This window comes from Chroicocephalus ridibundus, chromosome 12 (genome assembly GCF_963924245.1).
Source record: "Chroicocephalus ridibundus chromosome 12, bChrRid1.1, whole genome shotgun sequence".
NCBI classification, from domain to species: Eukaryota; Metazoa; Chordata; class Aves; order Charadriiformes; family Laridae; genus Chroicocephalus; species Chroicocephalus ridibundus.
In genome coordinates this window covers 6,965,082-6,982,764 of record NC_086295.1, presented here as the reverse complement: position 1 = coordinate 6,982,764, position 17,683 = coordinate 6,965,082, and the positions used below count along the sequence as shown (strand labels likewise).

At 43.8% G+C, this 17,683-nt stretch overlaps 2 protein-coding genes across 6 annotated transcripts; one reads left to right on the top strand and one right to left on the bottom strand.

The window, feature by feature from the left end:
• Window positions 1-85: 85 nt before the first annotated feature.
• Window positions 86-7,645, bottom strand: AURKA (aurora kinase A). 3 transcript variants are annotated; one of them, XM_063349897.1, is made up of 9 exons: window positions 7,516-7,645; window positions 6,835-6,922; window positions 5,414-5,696; window positions 4,747-4,825; window positions 3,844-4,035; window positions 3,033-3,171; window positions 2,503-2,651; window positions 1,698-1,872; window positions 86-1,077 (listed from the first exon to the last, which is right to left on the bottom strand). In XM_063349897.1, the coding sequence occupies exons 2-9, from the start codon at window positions 6,886-6,888 to the stop codon at window positions 886-888; spliced, it is 1,263 nt and encodes a 420-aa protein (XP_063205967.1). In that variant the 5' UTR covers window positions 6,889-6,922; window positions 7,516-7,645; the 3' UTR covers window positions 86-885. The 3 variants fall into 3 exon arrangements, with proteins under 3 accessions (XP_063205967.1, XP_063205966.1, XP_063205965.1); XM_063349896.1 differs by lacking the exon at window positions 7,516-7,645 and adding an exon at window positions 7,274-7,398; XM_063349895.1 differs by lacking the exon at window positions 7,516-7,645 and adding an exon at window positions 7,210-7,265 and having other exon boundaries at window positions 87-1,077.
• Window positions 7,508-16,335, top strand: CSTF1 (cleavage stimulation factor subunit 1). 3 transcript variants are annotated; one of them, XM_063349893.1, is made up of 8 exons: window positions 7,508-7,732; window positions 8,007-8,568; window positions 9,167-9,337; window positions 9,939-10,134; window positions 11,584-11,861; window positions 12,685-12,882; window positions 13,471-13,861; window positions 15,404-16,335. In XM_063349893.1, exons 2-8 carry the CDS (start codon window positions 8,449-8,451, stop codon window positions 15,661-15,663), a joined length of 1,614 nt encoding a protein of 537 aa, XP_063205963.1. In that variant the 5' UTR covers window positions 7,508-7,732; window positions 8,007-8,448; the 3' UTR covers window positions 15,664-16,335. The 3 variants fall into 3 exon arrangements, with proteins under 3 accessions (XP_063205963.1, XP_063205962.1, XP_063205964.1); XM_063349892.1 differs by having other exon boundaries at window positions 7,508-8,568; XM_063349894.1 differs by lacking the exon at window positions 9,167-9,337 and having other exon boundaries at window positions 7,509-8,568.
• The last annotated feature ends 1,348 nt before the right edge of the window (window positions 16,336-17,683 follow it).

Sequence of the window (17,683 nt, the reverse complement as noted above, 5' to 3'; positions counted from 1 at the left end):
AAATGCTTTCAGACCATCTTGACTTTGATTAACTGCATGAAAAAAAAAAAAAAAGGAAGAAGCAGGCCTAGATTTAAATGGTTGTAGAAAACTCCCAAGGTAAGTAGCAACAGTTGGTACTTACCTTATAGTTCTGTGTTGTGATTGCAGAGTAATAATAAATGACTACACCTAGTTTGCCATAGCAGCACTTCAAGCAAAACTTTATACCAGCTTCCTTTTTGACAGAGGTGGGAAGTAAACTTACTTTGTGATCATAGACAAGAAGTAAGGCTGTACTGATGCTAAAAACAAGTGGCTAGAGGTAGCCAGTGGAAGCGATAAATGCCACAAGGAACTTACCATGCTGGTGGCAGCATATAACAAGTATTTATTTAAAAAGTTGAATGCTCACATTTAAGACAAAATAGACAAAAAATAATGCACACATCATTTCTAGGACACTTGGAGAAATGCATTCACCTCACTCGGTTTCAGATTACACCACAGTGATGATACCCTTAGCAGCCCAATAAGTTAGGAGGCAGGTATCTCCAGAATATTGCACTGTTCAATAAGCTAGAACTACAACTTCCTCTTATTGTTGGAACAATGAACCATTACCAGGACAGACCACATAATAAGAGCCTTGAACAGCTTAATACTTAAAAAAAAAAGTCAACCAACCTGGCCCACATGTAACTGGATTTCAAGTATAAAGTATTCCACAGCCTCCAGCTGAAAGTCAAATAATTTTACATTGCAATTAGTTTAAGACAATTAAAAGCCAACCCAGAGATCTGCATTCCAATTGCCATCGGATTCCAAGACCTGCTTTTCCTATTGTAATAATTACAGTAGTCACAGTACAAGACTCCTTTTGTTGATGCCATGAAGTTACCCCTGCTAAGACTGCGTTTTGGATGAGGCAGCAACATTGCTTTTTGTGCTGTCAGGCATCTTTGTAGAGTTCGCTGTAATCCAGGGATGAAGAAGTACATCCTTTAAGGGCAGTCGATGAAATGGGTTATGCTTCAGAAGCTTTGAAATTAAATCCCTTGCACCTTCTGATACAAATGGAGGAAACTTGAATTCCACCTAAGGAAAAAGAAGGACACTGAAGACGATGCAAAAATTCTTTGGTAATAACCAAACTAGAGAGACAAAGGACTCCAAGGTAAGGAAAGCTGTGTCAGCCTTGTGGGCTATGCACCTTATGCCTATTGAGATAAGGTTAAACAATTTCATCATGATCCTGAAGAAAACAAGGTTCTCACTGCTGGTAGAAGTTGAACTAGTGTATTTTTCTATGTTCTTCAAACAAGATTAGTTTGCTGGAACATTTCTAGGGTATGCAACAGGAAAAGTTAAGCTTATCTATTTTTAATAACACCTTGAACGTTAAATATTCATTTTACAAATTAGAAGAAAATTATGTGGAGAAGATTATTTGCTTTATGAGAGAGCTAGAAGCTCAGCTGCAGAAAGAAACAGGGCAGAACCAAGGAAGTGAGGCAAGGTGTCTTCAGGTCTCTTACAGTCATTCTACTGAACGACTGAAGACCATTTTAGAGATCTAGTTTTATGCATTATGTCTTGCTACAGTTCTACTTCAATACATACCCTTCTTCAAAATGACTATTTGGTTAAGCTTCCATAAGACAACAGAACTGTAAGGCAGCACAATTCAGCTAGTCCAAAGAAGTGTTGTCACATACCCTGGAAATAGCTCTGTAGGTTTCCTGGTATGTTTCTGCTTCAAAAGGTGGTTTCCCTACAAGGAATTCATAGCACAGAACTCCCAGGCTCCAAATATCCACCTTTTCATCATGTGTTCTTCCCTCAATCATTTCAGGAGGCAGGTAGTCAAGTGTCCCACAGAGAGTTGTTCTCCTGAAGAAAAGTTTAAGTTAATCATTTACTGATTATGGCAATTATAAGACGCATTTCAAGAGCCAGACAGAAGCTAATGCTGGCAATCAACTGTACCTCAGTGCAGTCTACGCTGCATAGACTCAGCTCCACCAGAATACCTGGTAAAGAACTTCCAACAGTAAATTTTCTACTTTTGCTTTAAAGCATCTCAGTCACTGCAGTCAGTCTTATTCTTCCTTTTTTCATCCCACTTGCTAGATCAAATATAGCCTTCCTTTGTCAGGTGCAATTCAGACTAATTAAGGATATGCATTAAATATATTGCTAGTGTGATATTTGAACACAAGTGCTGGTCTCATCTCAGGGAACACTATAACCCTATAATAATACACCAACCAGCTTCACTTGTCTCAGGGTCAGCAAGTTTTGAACTATACAAGTTGAAAAGAAACAGGATAATAACAGGAACTGGTGTAACAGAGAGGGAGTGTTAAAACCTTTGCTGGAGTGGCCCAGTTCTTAAAGGATTTTTTCCCTCAGTATTTTAGGAAGTTCACATTTATCTCCGTTCCACAACTACATGACAAGAAAGCTAACACTGTCACTACAGAAGTATTTTACTGCATAAGATAAATATTGCATTCTCACCTAGAAGATGGAGCATGCACAGACCATCCAAAGTCAGCAATTTTTAATTCCCCATTTGAGCCAAGCAGCAAGTTTTCTGGCTTGATGTCTCGGTGAATCACACTCTTTGAATGACAGTATGATAGGGCATCTGCTAGTTCTGTGACATACTGTATTTAGAAAAAGAACAAATCTTTAAAGTATAAAGACATTGTCACTCTAGCTTATCTGGCTACAGTATAGCCTTTGCTAGGCATAATTAGTAGTTTAAGTTAGAACAATTATTCCTTAAACCCTTGAAGTCTGGCAATACAGGCTCTGCCTGAAGTGACCAAGCACTTGCTATTAAGCAATGCTGAACATCATTATATTAGTGCCATGCAGAATTTGTCTTCCCAACTTACTCATTACAAGTGCACAAGCAAACTAGCAACTAAGGAATCTCAGTTTCACACAACAGAATACAGAGCTTTATCTGAAGAGCTAGCTTTGTGCTTCAGATATTCCAGATATGAAGACTACGTAACATGTAAGAAGCTAGAACAACCTACAGTAGCAGTTCTTTGCTCATCAAACTTGGTAAGTTTCTGAAGTTCTTTGTAGACTTCTCCACGAGGTGCATACTCTAGCATAAGGTAGACTCTTGTAACATCGTGGAAGTAGCCATATAATCTGAGAATGTTGGGGTGCCTGCAAAAAAGATTTAAATATTCTTCTGAACCAGGTATTTGTCCATATAATTTTAATTCCCTTTCCTGCCTCCCCCCTTTCAAGGCAAGCATAGGAACTTCAACACCTTGTACATGTTCCTTCAGCTCACAACATATCCATTGAGAGCTTCATAGCAGGTAAATGGTGTTTATCAAAGCAGCAGCTTAGACTCCCTACTAGCAAGCAGCTAGCCAAGACTTTGGCTAATTCATATCTTCTCAAACATACCTTTCTACAGCAGATGGAAGAATAGACTACCATTGAAAGCGCCAATCCTTATGGGTTTTGGCATTTAAGCTTAAAACACTCTCTGTGAAAAACAATTTCTTCAGCAAGCTGGGCTTATTTTCCAGGAAGCAGAATACCAGAAACAAGTTCAGACTCTTGAGAAATTGCAGTTACCCACGTAAATACAAGCAGCAAAGGGTGGGCTTTTTTGTAATAAGATTTGTTATCAGAGGTTACTTCATTGCAAAGCAGACACAGGTAAATCTTGGTGCAGAAAGCCAAGAATACTAAACCAGCCATTTGAAGGTATCACGTGTTTAAAAAGAAACTTCTCTTTTCTTCAACAGGGTATGTTATCGTAAAAAAACATTACTTTGTTTACTTGAACACAAACAAAGCAAAGAGTGTAATTGGTCACTATACCTAAGATGAGATTGTATTTCAACTTCTCTTCGTAGTTGATGTTCTACACCGGCTTCCTCAAGTTGTGTTTTAAAGAGCACTTTCAATGCAAGAATAAATTTACTCTTCTTTTCACGTGCTAGGTACACATTTCCAAATTTTCCTTTCCCCAGCGGACGACCAATTTCAAAATCATCAAGAGACCATTGCCTTCTGCAAGAGGAAACAGAATGTTACAAAAGCTAGATATTTGCCTGGGCTTTGACTCCTAGGTTTACAGTCTCTAATGTTCCTGTTCAATAGATACTTGGTGATCTGAACTAGATTTTAGTCTTTAAGGGAACACCAAGATGAAAAAATATGCATCAAGTCTTTTCAAGAGAAAGTTATGGAAGTTAGTCTCTTCCTTCCTGAAGTTTATGCACAGATACTAACATCAGCCACACTAGTACAAGATCAAGACTGTGTACACCAAGCTATACTCATTTCAATACACTAATACAGAGAAATCACTAGTGCGTGTCAGAACTGTTTAAGTTAGCCATACTAGAAATCCAGCTTCACCCTTTGTTAGATTCCAGTCTCTTGCACGTATGAAGGAGGCTTTGTTTTCAAGTGTACATCTTGTGATTGGAGCAGTGGCTATCAGTGTTCTCCCACAAGAAGAGCTATTGCTCATTTAGCCAAAAGTTTTCTTTAGATTACAGGAAGCCCTTGTTCCCAACAATTATCAGGGCAAAGTAAGCTTTCCTAGTTTCATATGTTGTCTCTGCAGAGTGGAGGGCCACTGGTCTCCACAACCAAGGGGCTCAAGTAGCCTTCAGCTTAGCTGCAACTCAGTTGCAGTATGAAGTCCTAGAAGTTAAAAACAAGCCTAATCCAGCAGGACTCAGTTAGCTAAAACAATTTAGGCACAAAACTTACTTTTTAGTCTCTTCATTTTTCTTTTTAGCAGTTTCTTCATTTTTCTGTTTAGAGGTGCTTTCTGCTTCAGAATTTTTTGCTATGTATAGAGAAGTAGATCAACTTTATGAACCAGACCCATGAACACAACACAAAAATTCACACAGGGAGCAAATCTAACCTCTGTGCAGTATCTGCAACAGTTTTTACAATACATTCAATTACATCTTAAACAATGTAGCATAGCTTACTATTGGCAAAGCAGCATAGCAGTTATCAGTACTATCAAAATGTAATTTTAAAAGATTTCTTAAAAATAAAAAAACATTAAGCTTCCCCCCAAAACCACAGTAGTCTTGTGTATAAGAGATTAACATGAATACTGGAAAAACTGTGACATTTGAGTGCCAATTACATTAACTCGCAGCTGACTACTGAGCATCTGGAAATTTTTAAACACCTATATTGGCTGTAAATGGGTAATCCTGGCAACAAGGATAGCGCAGTAACATCTAAACTGAAGTATGTGCTGCTATTCTGCTTTGGGGCACAGCCAAGTACTTCTCTACAAAACTGTCACACATCAACATTGGCTTTAGGTTTTCTGCACTTCACTCTGCTTCATAGAGCACAAGTATCACAAGTGTCACAACTGTATAAAATATATGTACATCATCTTCAGAATTACCAGGTACTGCAGCCTGTTGAGGTTTTTCATTGCTCTTGCTTGGAACTTGAGGCCTAGCAGTCACTTGGACAGGAAATATTGGTCGGGACTGCTGCGTTGTCTGGTTATTAGACAGTTTTTGGTTTGACAGTACAGATTTTTGTGACTGCACTGGAACTCGCTGGGCAAAGTTTGAAGGACACAGAACACGTTGCGCTTGAACTCCACTGTTCAGAAACCGGCTCTGAGCAGAATGTTGAGACACAGGGACACGTTTCGGGCCATCCCCAATGGGATTAGCAATCTTCAAAAAGAAAAGTTATATATTAATTGTAAAACAGCATACTATAACCTTTATGGCCCCATTCAGCAAAGCAGGGAAAAAAGACAAGGCACATTAACAAGAGATGTTAGGGTAGTCCAACCTTATGTTTTATAAATTAAAGCATTCTTAAATTTCTACATTGACATGAAAAAATTAGTAGTTTTCTACAACAGCATACTTATGCATAGCTAGCAGAAGAACTTTTCCACATGCATCTGAAGAACATCAGCCAAAGGTATCAAGACAGTAGATTCTTACTATAAAAACATACACTGCTTTAAGTCATGCTTATTTTCATGCTGTTCATCTTAATATACCTTGCACTGCAATGGGAGCTCAGCAGAACAAAGCAAGTCTATTTAATAAGGTTCAGCTCTCTGCTCTTGATCTTTTGCTTCCAGTAAGGGAAGGCAATTTAGGCTTACATTTAAGAAATTCTTAGTTGTTCTAGGATACTTTCCCTACAGTTAAGTTCAAATGCTAATGATTAGCTTATCATATTTTTGACCCTCTAATAACACCTATGCAACAGTTGATACTTTTTTCTTCCCCTAGATATTATTTTGTCTTCTGGTTCAGTTCATTAAAAATATCATATTGACAGCTTAGTTAAAAAGAAGCTTTGCTTATGCTATTCTGAAACCTTACCAGGATCTATTAGGTTTTAAATTAAAATAGTGAGAAAGTGCCCATGTTTCTATATAGAAAGATATGTGATCAGGGTGATCTTGAGTACTACTGCACAGGCATGCAAATAGTGACATTAATACAGTGCTTGCTTTTGAATGCCATATCTGGATTAAGTTGACTACACACATTTGCCCACTCTTTGAAAGATCTTATATTATACTTAAAATATGAGCAGAATTTCCCAATTCAAGTATAACATAATAATATTAACAATTAAAAAAGGAAGCCCTCCCTGGGCACTTCTAAGAGAAAGTTACTGAGATACAAAATTGGCAACTGATTCCTGCACACAGAAAAAGTTGTTTCGAGGCAGTTTTTCCCCTTTTTTCTATTTAGCACAGGTAATAATTGCCACAGACAGTTTGAAACCTGTAGCTCTTGCGCGATCAGGACAAACGCACCCACCAAAACCGAACAGGTCGCTCACCTTCGTAGCACGACTCGGGTATCCGGAATGGTTCTCTTTCGCGTTCTTATCCATAGCGCCTGAGGAGAACAGCTACATATAGCTTAGCCTACGGATAAGACGTAGCAAAGGGGGGTCAGTTCAACAAAAACCAGTACGTCTCGGAGAACTTCTTCAAAACGTCCCGTCGTCCCCTTCCTCCTCCAACGCCGGGAGGCCCCGAGGCCAGGCGCGGCCTGGCGTCCCGCCGCAGCGCTCCGCCTCACGCCCCTACCCCGCAACCGCCAGCCTGCGCCCACAGCGTCCCACCGGCCAAGGCCCGTCCCCGCCAGCGTCTCCAGCGGGCAATACCCCGCCAAGCCGCGGTCCCACCGCCCGACTCAGCCACCCGCTCACCCCCGACCACCGCTCCCTCTGGCTGCTGCGGCCGTTTGAATTCAAACCGCCCTCCCTTAAATACCCCTTTAAACTGACGCCGCTCGCCATTGGCCCCTCTCCCTCCAGTCGCGCCCGCTGATTGGCTGCTTTGCAACCGGGCCGCCCGCCGATTGGCTCTCCGCACCCTCCGCTCGTTGCGAGGCTGAGCCTCGTCGCCGCCGGTCCCTGGAGCGCATGCGCAACGGCAGCCTGCTGCGTATCCCGAGCAGGGCCAACCCGCCCGCCCCGAGGGCGGTGTTTGCGCTACATGCGTATTTTACGTACCGTCCCTCCGCCGCTGCCTCCTTCCGTACTCCAACTGCGTGGATCGGCGCCCCGCTTACACACTTTTCTCCGCAAAGTCTCTGCCTGGCCGGGTCTTCCGTTACGCAAATCGCGTACGCCCAGACCACCCACCTGTGGCAACGCTACAACTCCCCTCCCTTCCTCGCAGCCACCGAGGCCTCGCAGCGTGCCGCCGCCGGCGGGGGAAGGGCGCCAGGTTAGTCCCGCATCCTGCCAGGCACCGGCCTCTTCCCTCTCCTCCTCCACACACGCACCCGCCGCCCCGGGCCGCGGCAGAGGCGGTGCTGCCACCTCGCGTGGAGCCGAGCGCGAGTGGGGCCGGGGGCCATTGTGTCCAGCCGGCGAGGGAGGTGCCCCGGGTGGCGGCGGGCGGCCCCGAGGAGCGGGAGGACGGGCGGAGGGGTGAAGCAGGCCTCGGCCTCGCCTGTGCCCGGACGTGCGGCCCAGGGCAGCGCTCCACGTGCCGGCAGCTCTCGAGGACAAGTGCGAAAGGGACGTGCCCCCCGCCTGAGGGATCTGCGCCAGCCCACTGACCCCTCGTGTGGCACCAGCGGTGACCTGCGGCCCCCCGCCAGCTTCCAAAACCACCACAGGTGCTCGAGGAGACGCTGAGCGGCAGCGGGACGACACCGATCGGCCAGCACAGTCCGTGAGTAGCAGCACAGGAGGAGCGCAGGGCTGCTGTGCCGCCTCAGTTGCCGGGTGCCCAAGCGGTCCTGCTCACGCCTGTGAGGGGGACCTCGGCTGCTGAGCGACAAGCAGCAGCCGAAACTCAGTTCAGTACTTTGGGCCTCTGAAGAACCGTGCTTGAAGGCAACTTTTAACTGTCTCTGCGGTGCTGAAAACAAGTGCGAAGGCGACCCTGGTGTGTGTGTTGGTGTTTACAAGTGGTACAGGATAGGTAAAAAGAAGATGTCAGGTCGGCGCGTGGCCGCAGCGTGCGATAGACGTCAGTTGCCACGGGGCATGGGTAGCATGGCATCCCCCCTCCTTGACCCGCGTCCACTTCGACTGCCGTTTCTTGAGGCTGACGTGAGTAGGACTTTGGGTTGGGTGGCGGTGTGCTCTGGGGACAGGCTCTCGGCCTGCCGGGGAGACCGTGCAGCCTGGCCGTCCGCAGTGCTTGTGGCTGTGCAGCCCGAGCGGCTGGAGCTGTGGGGGAGGCCTGTGGCGCGGGGCAAGAGCGCCCGCCACTTGTTATTTCACCTCCCCGCCTTTGGGGATTCCGGTGTCTCGGCGGAAACAGCCTTTCGGAGCTTTGCAGCTGGGACACAAAAGACCCCCGGCCCCCACCATCAGCCACCCACCCCCCCCCCTCCGTTGGGAGCCGGCTCCCCGGGCTGCCCAGCCGGCCGGGGCCTGCCGCCCGCATCCCGCCCCCAGCGCCGCTCTGCCGGCCGAGGCCCCGACCTCCCCGGAGGGGTGACGAGGGTGAGGGACCCCGGAGGCGGCGGTTGGCCGGATCCCCCCCCCCCCCAGGCCCCCTCCCCGCCGCTCGGGGGCTCCCTCGGCGCGTCACCCGTCACGTGACACGGGGTGTGGGGGGTGGAGGCCGACACACCTTGCCGGCGCCCGGGCGCGCGCGCCGGGCGTCACGGTCATGTGACGCTGCACAATCCTCTCCTTCAAGAGTCGCCTCCAATCGATCTGCGGGCGCTCGATGCAGCAGCCCTCGCGGAGGAGCATTCTGCGGTCCCGGCCGCCGCCGCCGCCTCCGCCCCTACCGCCGCCGCCGATCGATGCGCTCAGGGCTCCGGTCGCCATTTTAGGGGGAGAGCGAGGGAGGCAGAAGGAAGGGTCGGTAGGTACCACCGCCGCCGCCCCGCGCCCCCGCTCCCCCTCGGCCCCGCTGCCCGCCCCGGGTCCCGTGCCCGTCCCCCGCTTCCCGTGAGCGCTGCGGCTCGGCGCTCCCCGCCCTCATTCAGTCCCGCTCCCCCACGCCCCCTCCGCGCCCGGGCACTGGTCCTGCAGCCGGGCTGGGCGGGAGGATGCGGCCTCCCGGGGAGGGAGGAGGGAGGGACCGGGCCGGGTGAGGGTGCCGAGGCGTTTGACTTCCCTGCACGTTAATCGTCTCCCCGGCGCCTGGGTCCGCTGGTTCCGGCGAAAGACACTGACAGAATCCTCCTGCTGACCAATGCCGCATGATTTCTGCCTTCTCTATTGCTCCTTGATACATTTCATGTTCCGTTTATTGGTGAGATTTTTCATTTCTACAGCAAACAAGTGCAACAGGTTTTTCCTTTTATTTTCTTTTATTTTTTTTCCCCCCACTTCATTTCTTTCTTACCTAAAATATGGTAGTATTTGGTGTCTGCACTGAAATTCGGCAGGATGTGCTTTATTTAAAGGTTGTGGTTGTTTCATGCAACTCTCTTGTATGTGATTTTTCTTCTTTATTTCAGGCCCCTCCAAGGCATTCCTTGCTCACAATGTATAGAACAAAAGTCAGTTTGAAAGACCGTCAGCAACTTTATAAACTGATAATTAGTCAGCTGCTATATGATGGATACATAAATATTGCCAATGGCTTGATAAATGAGATAAAACCACAATCGGTCTGTGCACCATCTGAACAACTGCTGCACCTAATTAAGTTAGGTAAGCTGGAATAAAAAGCTAACATAAAAGTCCAGTTTCTAAATCCCTGTCTTAAATACTTATGAATTAAGAGGTTAATCTTACTGAAAAGACATCTTCTATGCAAAGGTTATGTCTAGTAATAGCATAACACTTTCATATGTTTAGATACAGCCTTTGCTTCCGTGGCATTTTTTGAAGGGCATTCTAGTTCTGTGTTTCATTCCTTAGCGTGCATTAAAAGCAAAGCACATTACTGAGTATTGTCAAAATCTGTTTGTTTGAACTTCCGTAACACTTAAAAACACCTGCTCAGGGTCCTGGGTGACTGGCAACTTTCTAAAAATACGCTCCAGACAACGGGATCACTGAGTCCACAGACCTAATAGAAAACTGACCCCCACAGTTCTTTGTCGACTTTAGAAATATTTTCTATATGATTCTTCCTGGCAGTGTTGGAAAGGGAGTAAGCCCTTCCATTGGCAATCTTCACTGGCTTTTACATATCAGTCTCGAGAAAATAAGCTTCACAGTCTAGGGTCGCAGCAAAGGTATCGCCTGTTCTCTCTCTGTGTATCTTTCTCTCTGAAAGTACATCTGTGTCTGTGCTGCAGTATGCAGTCAAAATACCTGAGCTGCTGTTGAAACAAGCTGACTAAGTTACTGGAAGAGGTCTAGCCATAACATCATGTCTTCTCTGTATTGTGACTCAACTGGTTCTGCTGCCTGAACGAGTTGAGTTCCAAGGGCATAAATATGTGAAGCCTTGTGTCTGTTTGAAATAAGAATGCTAGACTTGCAATTTGTAGATGAAAGCAACAAAAACTTTTCTATTGCATTTGATCAGTTGATGATCACAGCTGGGCACGTAGCTGAAAATTCTTGTGTCTGCCCTGTTACGACTTCCAGTGCTGAACTGTCCTCGTTCTGTAGATGCATCCTGGAAATAATAATTTAAAAATCTGTAGAGTGGGTGTGAAGAGGAGTAAACATTTTCATTTACAATGCTGGGATAGTTGTTTGTGGGTTTTTCTTCTTCAATGCAATAAACCAGAAAGGAAAAGAATCAATAAATGCTTCAATTTTTTACTTCAAATCATATGTAATAATGTTGGGGCTTGTTTCTCCCTCTGAAGAGCTGACCAGAGGCCCCTTGATGGCTTCAGTAACTGACTGTCAGTGCATTTATCAGTACTTGCCATCCTACAATATTTGCTGGTTGTATTTGCACCGTTAATTTTAAGAGCTGTGTTCTGCTCTAGCATAGCCAAAGCACCTCTCATTTCTCACGGGAGGTACTGCTGTGTAACTAAACCTGCTCTGCTAGCTTAGCTTTGTTCAACAGGGGCTGCCTCTCTTAAAACCTGACTCGTAGCTGTTACACAAGTCTGTATCAGAGATCTGGCCACAGCCTATCCGTCTAAGGAGAAGCTCAACCTGGTTTAAGTGCATCAACTTCTCTCTTTTCAGGAATGGAGAACGATGACAGTGCTGTTCAATATGCAATTGGACGGTCAGATACAGTAGCTCCGGGCACAGGAATTGACTTGGAATTTGATGCAGATGTACAGACCATGTCTCCTGAGGCTTCTGAATATGAGACTTGTTATGTCACATCTCATAAAGGACCGTGTCGTGTAGCTACGTATAGCAGAGACGGACAGTTAATAGCTACAGGATCTGCTGATGCCTCAATAAAAATTCTTGACACAGAGAGAATGTTGGCCAAAAGTGCTATGCCTATTGAGGTAAAATATGACTTGAATCGTAACCACTTTGTGAATTCTTGAGGTGCTGTCTGTTTCATGCCATGTCTGTGCCTTGTGGCTGGCTCAGTGGGTTGGACTAAATATCTGTCTCGCCGTATTTCCTACTCCAACAGAGGCTCATAAAGTACCCTTGAAGAAAAGGAAGAAGAAATAGGGCAAGTATACTTGTGTAACCTCTGTCAGCAGCCTAGAGGATTGAGCCAGAAATAGCTTCTAATAGTTGCTGATAATTGCTATATTGTATGAACACAGTTCATTTTTGACCCCACTTATACTTCTGGCCTTTACAGACTCCAGTGTCTGTGTTTTAGAACTGTTTCACAGAATACATATTCATTTGCTTCAATTTTCTCTAATACAGTTATCAGGTAGCAATTTAAAAGTGGGGTTGTTCTTTGGTGGTGGTGGGGTGTTTTTTTTGCATAAACTGCGCACCGAATTCTCAGCAGTATGAGTAAAAGTTGCAGTTTTCCCAGTTGGTCCAGCTTACCTTAATTCTTACAGCAATACATATTTTGATTTGGACTGTTTATGAAGAAGGTGATGCGTTTTCTTGCATCAGTTCTCCGCTACTGAAACTAGTTTGTCCTTGAGCAAGTCAGTTGACTTTTTTAAGATGCAGGGATCTTACCTGATAACAATATATGGGCCTTCAAATAATCAAGATAATAGTGATTATGGGCCTAGTCATATGTCAGAAAGGTAGCTGTTGTTTCCCACTTGGGCAAGTATAAAACCTACTTTTCCTATCAAAAGCGTGTTCTGCTTTCTAACAGTCTAACTTGTTGAATGTTCTTTGTAGGTCATGATGAATGAGACAGCACAGCAAAACATGGAAAATCACCCTGTTATTCGGACTCTGTATGATCATGTGGATGAAGTTACGTGTTTAGCTTTTCATCCAACAGAACAGATCCTAGCATCTGGTTCAAGGGACTACACACTAAAATTGTTTGATTACTCAAAACCTTCTGCCAAAAGAGCCTTCAAATATATACAGGTTAGATACAATACCAGTTCAGAGCAACCAAAGCTTGAATGTCTAAGTACTGAGCTATCAGTGAGTTGAATTGTGTCTGAGTTGATAAGTGGTTAGGTGCGTAGGAGTATGCAGCTACAAAATTTGCAGACATTATGGTAATTACATGTTAAGAGTTTGTGCATAATGGACACCTATATATTTCTTAAATCTAGTGCCTGTCTGCTTTTTCTTAATCTAGACCAAATCTAATATAGGTAACTTTGAAGTCAATTATATTATTTTGGTTTTGGAGGAGAGTTTGGGATTATGTGGTGGTGGGCTCTGGGGTGTGTGACTGGCTGACAGTCTCCTGTCACTTTTGTGCGATATCTATCCCAAAAATGAGCAGGCACTGCAAGCTGCTCTATGACAAAAACTATGATACATTTAAAGGTAGCCTGTCGTTTTAATCCTACAGGAGGCATTTTCTGTTTTGCAAAACCAGAACACATTGTGCTAACTGATAATTTAACTAGGTTTTTTAGCACTTTAATGCCACCAGAATTTACACTTCCATTTCAGATTTTTTTTCTTTCTTACACCAATTATGTATTTTTGATCAAACAGGAAGCAGAGATGTTGCGCTCAATTTCTTTTCACCCTTCTGGAGATTTCATACTTGTTGGTACCCAGCACCCTACTTTACGACTGTACGATATCAATACTTTCCAGTGTTTTGTGTCTTGCAATCCTCAAGATCAGCACACTGACGCTATATGTTCAGTAAATTACAACGCAAGTGCAAACATGTATGTGACAGGAAGTAAGGATGGATGCATCAAACTGTGGGATGGTGTTTCGAATCGCTGTATCACTACTTTTGAGAAGGCACATGATGGAGCTGAAGTCTGTTCTGCTATTTTTTCCAAAAATTCAAAGTATATCTTGTCAAGTGGAAAAGACTCTGTAGCTAAACTCTGGGAGATATCCACTGGTCGAACACTGGTCAAATACACAGGTATGTGGTAGGTCACCTTCCAAGTACCTTCTTTTTTAGGTACTGACCCACATCAGGAGTGATAATATTGTCAGAAGAATAGAATTCTTAAGGGCAATGGGACACTGCTGCTTTGAGGATAAATCGCCCCAAATTTTGGAAAACACTTAATGTAGACTAAGAGAAGAGAAGCTGTGATTCTTGTATGTCTGTCAGTGTGAATGTATTTAGTCTGAGTAGATCCTGGAGATTTTTCTGACATCATTACTCCATTGCTTTGGAGGGAAGTTATCACTAAATTAGAGAGAAAAGTAAAAAGGAATGCTGCCCTAAGGACTGGGACACTTCTGCAGAGGGATTTGTTCTCTAGTTTTTCTTTAGCGTGTTTTAGAAACACTGATTATTAAAACAGAACAGCATCGCCACTTTTCTTGCTGGTGATCATTTTGATTTTGCAATTTTTCTATTTATTGCTAGACTAGGGGCACAGTTGAAACTGGAAGGGTCAAAACTAACACCTAATCGTTCCTGGCTAGAGTAGGCCACTCTCCTGCAGAGTACCTGCCCAGATGGGGAACTGAACCTACTTCAGGGCAGTTGTTTTAACCATTAGACTCATGTGCAAAAGACGGCTCTAGTGTGCCCTGGCAATATTCTGAAAAATAGCTGCAGGTCATTTGGTTTTGTTTGGGTTTCTTTGGGTTTGTTTTTCTTTTGTGTTTTTTTTCCCAAGGATGCAGTTGTGTGCAAGGTAGTCACACTCAGAGCGTGCTGACAATACCATGCTTTGATCTCAGCAGGACTTAAGAACTGGTGAAGGATATAGAAGCTTGGCATGCGATAGCAGCTGTGTGATGGGGGAAGCTCTTGGGTCGAGCACTAATGTGCTTAAGCGTTAGGAGTCATAGCATGAAAGAGGAGAGGATGTTGAAAATTTTGCATATCCGCTTTTGGGATTTGTACTGTCCTTTTTTTGTACGCTAGCTCTATTTTGCTCTCAACCAGCAGGGTGCAGCACCTCCTCAGCAAACATTTGTAAGATATCTGGTAGGATGCAGGTGTGTGCATTGCAAAGTAAATACCTATGTATGAAACACACATTTTATTTGAAGGGTACAGAGGGAAGGTACGGCCAAGGTAGGTTATATAATGTGCCATATGATACATACATTAAAAACAAAAGTTGTCACTGGCAATGAGAATCTCTGTATTCCACTATCTGTGGTCCTTAGTTCCAGCTGTAAGCCTCATACCAAAAATATAAGGCAAAAGTGCTCTTAAAGTTAAGCGATTGCACTCATACTGAGTGGTTGGACTTGACTGACACAGGGGAAGCATTTAATCTTTGTCCTCTATGAAATTTTAGAATATACCATGTATATAACCACAAAAAACATTCATTATTGATTCATCTGTTGTATGTGGAAATGGTAGACTAACTGAGAAAATAAGGCTCCTTTGTAGACTGCAGAAATTGATACCTATGAGATGTTTATTCTTAGGTCTTTGGAACCTCTCTAAAACCGATGCTGTTTGGGTTAATATTTTGCTGTATGCATTTAGGAGCTGGTTTGAGTGGACGACAAGTACACAGGACACAAGCTGTCTTCAACCACACAGAAGATTATGTGCTGCTTCCAGATGAAAGGACCATAAGTCTCTGCTGCTGGGATTCAAGAACTGCTGAACGGAGAAATCTTCTTTCTCTTGGGCACAACAGCATTGTCCGTTGTATCGTCCATTCTCCTACCAATCCTGGCTTCATGACCTGCAGTGACGACTACAGGGCTAGATTTTGGTACAGAAGGTCAACGACAGACTAAGGACAGCTTTATAAAACAGTGATTATCCAGATTCATTATATCATCTTGTATTGATTGTACTGCCAACAGATGCCTAGATGAAAGCCGTGCTGTGTCTGTTTTTTAATTCTGTCAAATGTGGCAGAAAAATATCAAAATACTGAGACTAAGTTTTGCCCCACGCTAATTTTTTTTATTAGTGTGTGTGGCATTAATTTTTGTAAGTCATCTCTAATTGTACTCAAGGAGGGGGTTGGGGAGAATAAAATGATCCTTGCAGGAAGGATTAAACTTGTTCTCCTGTCTTTATAAATCCCACGAAAGATAATGTGACTGTGTCTTGCTCAAACTGGGCAGTGTGAGCCAGGTTTGCTCTGCTTTGTGTCTGTGCAATCCCACTGAAGTCTGTTTAATGAATGGATTACACAAGTAACAGCAGAACGTGGCAAATACTTTAATGAAGCCTTAAGCTGCCTTCAGTTCTGATTCATTCTTTGTAAAGCTCTGTTTTGTATCTTTTAGTCTGGGGGTTTTTTTGGTGGATTTTTTTTTTCTTTTGCTAATTGGCCAAGTGGACCTTCAATTCTGAGCCAGTCTTGTGCCGTAAGAATTTGAAAGAGGATTTTAAATTGTTTAGATGAATTCGAGAAATGGTGTTCTAGTTCTGGTATTAAAGCTCAGACTTGAAATCGCGTCTTCTTTTGAATTTATCTTAACAAGTGGGACCCTAAGGTAAATTAATGGTATTTTCAAGGAATATCCACATTGCAACTGTAAATGTGACAGTGCTGCAGCATGTGAAAATAAGAATAATGTTGCTATAGAGACCTTTAGTATCCTCTCAAAGAAAGAAACTTGTGCATATTAATTTCTGTATATGTACCTCAGAAATGTCAATGTGAGAAATTGTCATCCTGTAAGTCTGTTATACAGCACTTGAATTACATTCTTTTTTATTATTATTCAAAAACCCAGATCCGGTTTCTTCTCCCTGTTATCTCTATTAGCCCAAGTTTCCCAGACCTCGTGCTATTCAACAGAAGTAAAGATCATTAAGAAAACTGTGCTTAAACCCTCTCAAAGTTTAAAAATTCACTACCTGCTTTCACAGATAGGTGCCCGTGCAAAGTTTGAAATGTGTGTTCATTCAGGCATGCTTGTAGGGTGCTCTGGGGCTGCCCCTTGGGAGGCTTCCTTCAAGTCAAAAGTTCAGCACTTGCTTTCCTGAGGAATTTTTAAATGTAAGATTGTTCTTCCTGCTGGATTAACTTTCCATTACCGCTGATGAAGTGTCTCGTCAAGGGCTGATGAGGGTACAGGTTTTGTCTGTATTTAAATAAAGATTACCTTTTAAGAAGTTATTTAATATATAAAGAAGGAAATGTATTAGTTTTCTTTTCTATATAACAAAGGAGAAATGAATACTGGGGACATGTTAAAGCTTGAAGAATTAGTTTGTTGTGTTAATCTGCATTGGACATAACTGGAGACCTACAGTATAGAATGCAGGGTGGTTTTCTAAAAGAGGTAGAGAATGAAATTTAGTTTTCCGCTTGAAAGCTACTGCTGTGCAAAACATTCTTAGCCATAGCAGTCGTCTTCGCTCCTCCTCTGCCTCCCTTCAGGTTTCTAAAACTTGAGCGTGGGGGGCGTGAGATGGCAGTCCTGGTGGCTTTTTTGGTGGAGGAACAATGAGACCCAGAGGTTGGTGGAAGGGAAAAGGGAAGTCCTGGCACAGTTATTAGCGGGTGCTGTTCTCCCTCAGTGACAGCAGCCGCTGCTGTTACAGCCAGCAGCTAAACTGATAGCAGTGGCAATTTTTTTCTGGAGTGACACATTTTTTTTCAGTTCTGTTAAAGAAGCTGTCTGTAAGTAGCACATTTGCTACAGGTGTTCAAACTCTTCTATTTTTAAACTATTTTGATGGCTTATTTATTAAACCACTGCTGTGGTTGCTAAGTTAGCAGCATGTTTACACCTCGAGCTTCCGTAATTCTGTGGTCTTTTGCAGAATTAAGAGGTTTATTCTGTTAATGCAAAA

What these genes read in the sequence shown, in the direction of transcription:
- CSTF1 (XM_063349893.1), top strand. Translation starts at nt 8,449, where the DNA reads ATGTCAGGTCGGCGCGTGGCCGCAGCGTGCGATAGACGTCAGTTGCCA. An exon ending in GGAGGCAGAAGGAAGGGTCG is followed by an intron (nt 9,338 to 9,938) that starts GTAGGTACCACC and finishes TCTTTATTTCAG; the next exon opens with GCCCCTCCAAGGCATTCCTT. An exon ending in GCTGCACCTAATTAAGTTAG is followed by an intron (nt 10,135 to 11,583) that starts GTAAGCTGGAAT and finishes CTCTCTTTTCAG; the next exon opens with GAATGGAGAACGATGACAGT.
- AURKA (XM_063349897.1), bottom strand. Translation starts at nt 6,888, where the DNA reads ATGGATAAGAACGCGAAAGAGAACCATTCCGGATACCCGAGTCGTGCT. An exon ending in ACCCGAGTCGTGCTACGAAG is followed by an intron (nt 5,697 to 6,834) that starts GTGAGCGACCTG and finishes TTCTTTTTGAAG; the next exon opens with ATTGCTAATCCCATTGGGGA. An exon ending in GAAATACAATCTCATCTTAG is followed by an intron (nt 3,172 to 3,843) that starts GTATAGTGACCA and finishes TCTTTTTTGCAG; the next exon opens with GCACCCCAACATTCTCAGAT.